We start from the raw sequence: 9,958 nt of genomic DNA, 5'->3' as shown, positions 1-9,958 counted from the left end.
TTTTTATTTATTTATTTATTTATTTATTGAAGAATGGTTTTGGTATTTTACAGTCCATTTAGTTCTCAGATTAAACTGTTTACAGTTCTTGCTAGAGCAGCATCAGCATTCGAGCTTCTCTCTAAATAAAAAGAGTTTTGAGTGAGACTATCAGTCAGGATTATTTATAATCTCTCAAGAAAGACAAGACCAAACTTTGTAATGTCATACTTAATCATGATTATATACAGTCGTGTGAAAATGTTTATATGAAACAATCTGAATTTAATAGGGTGCCAAAACTTTTTTACATGCCTGTAAGTTTCATGATACATAATCAGTACTACTAACCACAGAAAATGCTTTGAAAACATCATCTGAACAGTCTCTTTCATTCACGTGCTTGATGTAGGCAGATGAAACCAAACAACCAAACAGGAGTTTAGGAGTCTAAACCCACAATAAAAAAATACTATAGTAATTTACAGTAAATACTAGTGCTTTTGAACCATACTATAGTGAAGTACTTAAGTTAATCTGTTATGGTGATTCTATAGTTGCTATGGTAACAAAGCAACTACAGTGATAAAAACAAGCTAATCTGTTGCGATAATTATATAGTTGCTATGGTAAAACAACAACTGTAGTAATATAAACAACTTAGTCTGTTACGGTGATTATAAAGTTGCTATGTTCACAAAACATCTATAATATTAAAAACTAAATCTGTTGCAGGGATTCTATAGTTGCTATGGTAACACAACAAATATAATAATAAGAACAAATTAATGTGTTGCGATAATTCTATAGTTGCTATGGTAACACAATAACTATAATAATGTAGACAGCTTAATCTGTTGTGGTGATTTTATAGTTGCTATGGTAACAGCTGCTACAGTAATAAATACAAATGAATCAACTGCTGGCGACGTAGTGGCGCAGTAGGTAGTGCTGTCGCCTCACTTGCTGGGTCGCTGGTGCGAACCTTGGCTCAGATGGCGTTTCTGTGAGGAGTTTGCATGTTCTCCCTGCGTTCGCGTGGGTTTCCTCCGGGTGCTACGGTTTCCCCCACAGTCCAAAGACATGTGGTACAGGTGAATTGGGTAGGCTAAATTGTCCATAGTGTATGAGTGTGTGTGTGTGGATGTTTCCCAGAGATGGGCTGCGGCTGGAAGGGCATCCGCTGCGTAAAAACCTGCTGGATAAGTTGGCGGTTCATTCCCCTGTGGCGACCCCGGATTAATAAAGGGACTAAGCCGACAAGAAAATGAATGAATTAATCAACTGCTGAGATTCTACAGTTGGTATGGTAACGCAACAACTAGTAATATAAACAACTTAAACTGTTGCTGTGATTTTATAGTTGCTGTGGTAACAAAACAACTATAGTAATGAATACAAATTAATCAGTGGCAGTGATTCTATAGTTGCTATGGTAACACAACAACTATAGTAATATAAACAAATTAATCTGTTGTGATTATATGGTTGCTATGGTAACACAACAACTATAGTAATATAAACAAGTTAATCTGTTGTGGTGATTCTATAGTTGCTATGGTAACACATCAACTATAGTATTTAAAACAAATCTATTGAGGCTATTCTATAGTTGCTATGGTAACAAAACAACTATAGTAATAAAAAATTAATCTGTTGTAGTGATTTTACAGTTGCTATGGTAACACAACTATATTAATAAAATTAATCTGGTGCAGGGATTTTATAGTTGCTCTGGTAACACAACAACTATAGTAATATAAACAAATGACCCAGTGCTGTACTTTTCTACAACTATAGTGTATAATATACAATACACCACAGTTTACTGTAGTAAAACCTGAAGTATAGTACTGTGTTTTTTACAGTTTATCTGCTGCAGCATTCCTGAACATTAACGAGTTGTAGATCCTGTGATATATACAGTATAATCCACTCTACTATAGTATGATTAAAAAGCACTATAGTATTTACTGTAAATGACTGTAGTATTATTGTAGTGTGGGAAAACTAATGGGTTTCATGGGCTCAGTCTAGTCAGTCTTGTCTGCAGTTTCCGGCGGTGGCTCCATCAGAGTTTCGCTGGTCATCTTCTTCTCCAGCTTAGTGACGCGCTTCTTCAGTTTTCCCTGAGCAGCTTCTTGTTCAGCTAAAAGACGGGCGAAGCGTGTCTGCAGGTCCTCCAGCACACCGCCGATCTTCTGCACCTTCTCCTCCATGTCTTTGGGATCGGGACCCTGCTTGGCCAACTCCAAATCCAGGAGATTATCCTGTGGAGGAAAATAATAAAACTCACAGTTACATCAAGCTACCCAGAAAGTCTGTTGCTCTTTAATAACTAACTATCATTAAAGGTAAGGTTCGGGTTCACCCAAAAATGTAAATTTACTCACACTCAAATTGACTCTTGTTGTCTATGGTGGATGAGAGAACTCTCAGATTTAATCTAAATTTTTTTAGGGGTTCTCAGGGGTCTCAGGGGTTTGGAACAATATTAAGTGATTGATAACAGAATGTTTAGGGTAAACTAACCCTAAAATAGTGATCGTTCACCCAAGAATAAAAATTCTGTCACCATTTACTCACAATTTATTTGTTTTAAAGTCCCTTTTGGGCAAATATTCACCAGCCATTTTTGAAAATGAAGTTTCCTTTGTTACGCCCCCATTCACACAAGGCGTCAGCTTCAACGCTTCCCATTCACTTTGAATGGGTGACGTAGCTTCAGAGGCATTGCTCGCTGCATAAGTCGGGACTTGCTCAACTTTTCAAGCAGCGACGGAAGCATCAGCCAATCAGATAGCTGTATGCAGCTAGACCAGCTAGACAAGGGCCTATGGCCGACTGAATTTCATTGGCTGATGCTGCTATGATGATTGTGTCAGCACCAACTTCAGACACGCCTTCAGCCAAGCGTTGACGCTTAAGTGAGAATGGGGCGTTAGAGCGTCGTTATTGACATTTACATCTTCAAAATTATATTGTTTGCTTTAATGTTTTACTTGTTCCAAACCTGCTTGTGTATATTGCAGGAATAAGATTTCAAAATTAAGAGTTTTTTCCTGAAAACAAGCTAAACTATCTGCCAATGGAGTAAACTAAACTTATTTCAAACACCAAACAAGATTATTTTGCTTAACCCATTGGCAGATTATTTTGTTATGACTTATTATATCTGAAAAAACAACATGTTTTACTTGTCTAGAAAATGTGTCTTTAATTTAAAAATGTTTATATTTAGACTAAAAACAAAACAAAAACTCTTTTTTGCAGTGCACAGCATTTAATTTTCCTCCTACAATAGAATCAATGGCTACCAGTTAACAACATTCCTCTAAACATCAAATTTTGCACTCAACAGTTTTAAAACCGCTTGATGGACGTTTTAAATTTTTGAGTGAACTAACCCTTTAAAACAAGACCTTTCTACTGACGTTTAACCTAAGACTTGCTTCAAAAATATGCAACAACTATTGGGAAACTGAACTGAGTAAGTCACTGTAAACAACATGTGATAATGCGCTTCAAATGTATTGTGAGATGATTTTGTAACCCCTATGACAACCGCTTTCAGAATTATTTAACCTAGGCTCATTCTTATACGTACCCCTGTATACATTTCTGGAGAGCGCAAAATACATCGCAGGAGCTACGTTTTTTTATTTACGCGAATCCACCAGAAGGTGCTATGCCTTTTGAGATCTCAGATTTCTTTCGCAAGTGCTATTCGTGCCTGCTCTTCTCGCATAAATTGCTGGCCGACCAATCACCCGCCCACCCCCTTCCCTAAACCCAACCGACAGTATTTTCAAAAGCAATCCAGAAAGTTACCTGCTATCTGGAATTAATCTTCGACGGACTCAAACCCTGTTGACGCGGTCAACTCTGCTCTATGTCTCAGGTCTGCTGCCATAAGCACCGAGCCACTGGGCAAACTGGTAACAGTGGAAAAACCGTCCACATGAAGGTATGCAGTCAGTTGGTAGCGCATAAAGAAATAGAAGCCGTCTGCACCGTCATACCGCCCCGTAGCGTTCATTTTAAAGACGAAATGCAGCCACACAGGGTATCTACCTCTGGCTATATAATTCGTGCTCTCCAGAAATGTATACAGGGCTACGTGTTCAAAATGAGCCTGTGTTGAAATTATTTTTGCTGTTTGTTCAAACTACTTATTTAAAACACGCTGAATCAACACCTGAGAACTTAATTGTTTTATGTTCAATCCACTCAAATTTGTCAAAATTATCAAGTTAAATTAATCGATTTGTGTCGGGACAACATGAAGGAATTGTGTAAAAGATTTTACAGTTAGTTTTGTTTGCTAAAAAAAAAGAAAGTAAAAAACAAAACAAACCTTTATTATTGGTATCGTCATCTCAAACACATTCAGCGCCACACAGTACCTTCATAAGGATCTGTCGCCCCTTCTCCTCCAGCATGGCCTTGGCATCCGGATATTCAGTCAGCGCCTCCATTAGGTCGTCTTTGGAAAGACAGAACAGATCCGAATATCCAATACTGCGTATGTTGGCGGTTCTGCGATTCCCCGCCCTGCTGCCCTTAATATTGAGAATGCTGATCTCTCCGAAATAACTCCCATCACTGAGCACCACGAACTGCGTAATCCCGTCATCCGCCACCACAGCCAGTTTACCCTCTTTAATGATGTACATCTCGCGCCCGATGTCGCCCTTTTTGCATATATAGTCTCCAGGGCTGTAAACCTGCGGCTGCAGCTTTAACACCAGCTCCACCAAAAGCCCGGCTTCACAGTCCGCAAAGATACGCACTTTTTTTAGCGTATCCAGATGGACGTTTATGGCTATCTCCGCCCTCAGCTTGTCGGGAAGATACTTCAGTACTTCTCTCTCATCGACCGCCTTTTTATTGGTCCACAAATAATCAAACCATTTAATAACCCGTTTCTCCAAATCCTTGGTGACTTTCCGAAAGCTCATGTACTGTTTAATAGCATCGATGCGAGCTTGGAAATCGGCTCGTGCTGCGTTGGCATTTGTGATCATTGAGCCGACGTTACCGACGATTGTTGCGAAAATCAACACGCCTACTAGAAAGTCGGTGACTACGAAGAAGTACTCAGAGTTTTCGACGGGCGGCGGTGTTTCGCCGATGGTAGTGAGCGTCAGGGTGGACCAGTACATGCTGTAGGCATATTTACGTACCAATCGGCCAAACTCAGGATCTGAAGGGTCCGGGTACACGAAAGCGTCTGATCCGAAACCGATGGCTTTGGAGAAAGAGTAATACATGCAGGCGTTCCAGTGGATGATGATCACGATGTACATGACGAGGTTGGAGATTCGGAAGACGTTGGGAAAGTTAGTCCGCGTTTCGGTGCGCTGGAAAAACTCAAACAGTCGATTGATCCTCAGGAGCTTGTTCATGCGAATCTCTGGGTAGTTCATGCCGAAGTACAGGTAGAAAACATCGGTGGGAACCATTGAGGCTAGATCCAGTCTAAACTGCAAGCTGTCTGTGTAGCGATCGCGAAGCTTTTTCTGATCTTTCACTAGAAGACCCTGCTCCAGATATCCTGAGGATAAATAACAAACAAACAAGGGTTCAAGACAAGTGAGTATATAACAACGGAATTTTCATTTTTGGGTGAACTATCCCTTTAAAAACAACATACATTAGAGTATGTTAGCAGGGCTAACAGTTAGAACTGTTAGCCCTGCTGTATATTTTCCGAAGGTTTCTATTTAACATAAAGAAGATTTTTTCCAACACATTTCTAAACTCAATAGTTTTAATAACTGATTTCTAATAACTTTTATAACTTTTTTCTTTTATATTTGCTATGATGACAGCACATAATATTAGACTAGATATTCTTCAAAACACTAATATACAGCTTAAAGTGACATTTAAAGGCTTCACTAGGTTAATTAGGGTAAAGTTAGGGTAATTAGGCAAGTTATTGTATAACAGTGGTTTGTTCTGAAGACAATCCAAAACTAATATAGCTTAAGGTTTCTAATAATAATGAGCTTAAAATGGCTTTAAAATATTAAAAACTGCTTTTATTCTAGCTGAAATAAAACAAATAAGAAATAAAAATATTATAGGAAATACCAACGCAATCTCACTGCCATTTGTATGAATTTGTACGATCTAATTCGTACAATTCAGTACGATATGCTCATTACCCAATGACGGTTGGGGTTAGGGGTGGGGTTGGGTGCCACGCCTCCTTTTTAAAATCGTACGTTTTCGTACTCATATGAATTCGTACGAATTAGCCACTAAACTTACAAAACGTAAAATACTTACGTTTCCTCGTGAGATCAGGCTGGAAATACTGTGAAACTTTTCTTGATGACATTTTCACTTTTCACATCAAGTGTTTTAGGATTTTTTTTATGTCAGCTGATGGAGCTGTAACTCACCTGTCCTGGTCCTGAACACCATGTCCAGCAGGTACACCGCATCCGATAAGTAATCCAGAAAGAACCAAAGGATAAGATAATCCCCCTGCAGTTCCTCGAAACAAGCTCTGAGGGACACAGACAGAGAGTTACGCTGAAGTCTTTTTGAGAAAGACTAAACTACTTAACAAAACAGACGCAGATGCACTCTCTGACCCCCCATTCAGACGGGCTTCAAAGTCAACGCTTGACTGAAGGCGTGTCTGAAGTTGGGGCTAAAGCGATCATCATAGCAGTGTCAGCCAATGAAATTCAGTAAGCAATAGGCCACTTTCTAGCTGGTGGATTTGCATACAGCGATCTGATTGGCTGATGCTTCCGTCGGCGCTTGAAAAGTTGAGCTAGTCCCAACTTCTGCAGCGAGCAACGCCTCTGAAGCAGCGCTGACGGATACACAATGCAGTTCGGCAACGCCTGACGTCACCCATTCAAAGTGAATAGGAAGCGTTGACGCTGACGCCGTGTGAATGAATGCAAAAAGCTGTGACTGGAGCAGTACCTTTTCAAAAGGTGTGTACCTATAGTGTACATATTACACAGTAAAAAGTAATTAGTTGACTTTACTTTTAAAAAATTGTTGGTAATACAGTTGCTTTAAAGTGATTACTTGATTTACTTAAAGAACCCCTATTGTACATTAAAAAGGTCATGTTTTGGTTTTGGGGGTCTCCAACAACAGGCTGATCTGCATGCAAGGTCAAAAAACATTTTCATTGTCTTCTAATATGCATTTATTTTACCAAAATATCCCAGCGACTCCCATTTGATTCCTTCAGCGATTTATTTGTTCCCAAACCCCTCCATAGCGCGAAGCTAATCTGCGGTGATTGGTCCGATGACAGTCTGTTGTGATTGAAATAGTCAGAGTGCAGAGTGTATGTGTGAGCATACCTGCCAATACTCTTATGAGTCTATGACCCATAACCACTCCTCCCAGAGTCAAATAAATGAATCGCGTTGGGTTTGGATCTTTTGCCTGAACGCGTTGACGTTGATATGAGACATCACCAAATATGTAGTTCCAGATCTGGTAAAACATGAACACTTTCTAGCGCAGGGGATCATGAGACTGATCATGACTGAAGAGGACGATCACTTACAGATGGTGATTCGGCTGCGGGGAATAAAGGATTAATTGTGTGTTGTCACTTGTTATAGCTTTACGTGGCTTGTAATCACGTATCTATTATTCAATTCAACTCATCTTTATTTCTGTAGCGCTATTACAATGTAGATTGTGTCAAAGCAGCTGAACACAGAACTTCTAGTAAACTGAAACAGTGTCAGTCCAGTTTTCAGAGTTGAAGTTTAGTTCAGTTCAGTGTGGTTTAATTTTCACTGCTGAAAGTCCAAACACTGAAGAGCAAATCCATTGATGCGCAGCTCTACAGATCCCGAACCAAGCAAGCCAGTGGCGAGGAACAAACTTTACCAATTGACCAAAGTGAAGGAAAAAAAACCTTGAGAGAAACCAGGTTCTGGAGAACTGCAGGTGTGAGTAGGTCACCGGCGAGTGTTCAGGCTGGCCCACAGGAATAAAGATATTTTAATTGAAATTATAGATAGATCTCTCAGGTTGAATATGTATAGGGTGTTTCACATTTCGCGTCCAAAACCACGTTGAAAATGCGACGCGTGCTTCTTCCTTTACTGATTTAAATGCGTTTCTGAACAGGCGATCCTCTGCTGTTAGTCTTTGCTATGGCCACCATCAGCTGTTCCTACACGTGCTGTGTGGCCAATTTTTTTGAATAGTTCAACTTTTGCCACTGTGTGGATTAATACTGATTGTGTGTCATTGTTAGTACTTGGGGTAAATGTCAAGAGTAGAGCAATATGCTGGTGTTTAACTGCATTGCTTTACTGCATTGTGCTCATACCTACACTCTGCTACTTCATACTGGAGCCGTAGTGGCCGTTTCTCTCTGTCTCGCAATGAACCCAGTCGACCAATCGCAACAGACTGGGTCATCGGACCAATCAGCGCAGATTAGCCTAACGCTAAGGAGGGGTCTGGGAACAAATTAATTGCTGAACGATTCATATGGGAGTCGCTAGGATAATTAGATAAAAATAAATGCATATTGTAATGGCCCGTTTCCACTGAGTGGTACGGTACGGTTTGGTACGTTTTCATGGCCGTTTCCACTGTCAAAAAGCGTACCGAACCAAACCATACCGTACCACTTTTTCGGCACCCTTTCTAAAGGGTACCAAACAGGAGAAAGGGTACCAAAAAGTGGAGCTACACGTGCAGCTGAACGCTGATTGGTTACAGAGATACGTCACGAGCTCATGGAGCCACACAGAACGTAAACAAAGGATCCGCCATGTTTTTTTAAATACAAAGCCGAGACATTACATGGAAATACTATATGCATATAATAATGGGATGACCCGGGTTCAAACAAACCTTGTCATCGTCTTGATGAACAGACACAAAGCCAAGAACAAAATCTGCCGTGTCCTGTTGTTGTTTTACGAGCCCGTCTAAAAGTGTGAGCGGTATTCGCTTTCTTCCGGGAGCTCTCGAACGCGTCTATATTTGATATATCGAACTTCTTGAGCTGATGATAATAACGTGTGTGTGATTATTGAAGTGTCTCAGTCATCTGATCCATTCAGGAAAAAAAGGACAAGCGCGAGAGTGAAGCGAGAGTGAAACGCGGAAAAAAAAAGAGAAGCCGTCAAAACACAGGAGCAAAATTGTTTTAGCAACCTGAATCATAAACAAACGGCCATGTTTATCTTCGTCTTTTGGATTATTATGAACTGTGAATGACAAAATGACTCTCTAACAGAGTTTGCATGTGCTGGTGAAGATTACAGACACAGATGAGAGGTTTGCGCTGACTCTGGGCTATATTGCGTGTGTTTTTGAACTCAAATAAGGACTAAATGCATGCTGTGTGTAGTTTTTCTGTAATGAATAATATATCGGAGACTGTAAGGGGCTGTATGTGTTCATATATGTTGCATTTATGTATTTATTTTATATAATTACAGACGTTACAGTAGCCTCTCTCGCACTGTCATTGATCTGCAGTTATAATCAAATCATGTTTATAGAAAAGTCTGTAATAAACATTTATAAACAAGTATTTGTGTGTATAAAGCGTCCGTTTTGTGAGAAGTGCTGCTCATTATGATATGTAAATGACCCGTACAGCTTTACTGTAGACATTTATTCGAGCGAGCATGACTTCGACTTATTTATGTCGTACACCACACCCAACAAAAAGGGCACCCTTTGTGGTGGAAGCGCAAGCCTGATAAAGGTGACCCGTACCGACCTGAACAGTACCGTACTGCACCAGTCAGTGGAAACGAGGCATAAGACAATGAAAGTGTTTTTTAACCTTGTACGGAGATCAAACAATTGTTGGAGACTCTTAAAACCAAAATATGACCTTTTAAAATGCAAACAGGGGCTCTTTAATAAAGTGAGCAATTATGTTGTGAGTAAACTCATGATAAAGACGTCACAATCAGGCACCTTGCTATGATGAATATCCAGTTGTACATCA

General features: G+C 39.9%; 1 protein-coding gene across 1 annotated transcript in view; it reads right to left on the bottom strand.

The window, feature by feature from the left end:
• cnga1b (cyclic nucleotide gated channel subunit alpha 1b) overlaps positions 1-9,958 on the bottom strand; it is a 19,558-nt gene continuing 9,600 nt past the window's right edge. The window contains exons 7-10 of the mRNA XM_695944.11: positions 9,928-9,958; positions 6,393-6,499; positions 4,386-5,536; positions 1-2,249 (exon numbers count right to left, since the gene is read on the bottom strand). The exon at positions 9,928-9,958 is cut by the window's right edge and continues 74 nt beyond it. Coding sequence (XP_701036.5) covers positions 2,013-2,249; positions 4,386-5,536; positions 6,393-6,499; positions 9,928-9,958 — 1,526 coding nt within the window. The 3' untranslated portion in view covers positions 1-2,012. The remainder of the gene's footprint in view (positions 2,250-4,385; positions 5,537-6,392; positions 6,500-9,927) is intronic.

The sequence above is a fragment of the Danio rerio genome, chromosome 23 (assembly GCF_049306965.1).
Source record: "Danio rerio strain Tuebingen ecotype United States chromosome 23, GRCz12tu, whole genome shotgun sequence".
NCBI classification, from domain to species: Eukaryota; Metazoa; Chordata; class Actinopteri; order Cypriniformes; family Danionidae; genus Danio; species Danio rerio.
The sequence above is the reverse complement of the archived record's forward strand: the minus strand, read 5'-3'. Positions and strand labels throughout refer to the sequence as shown.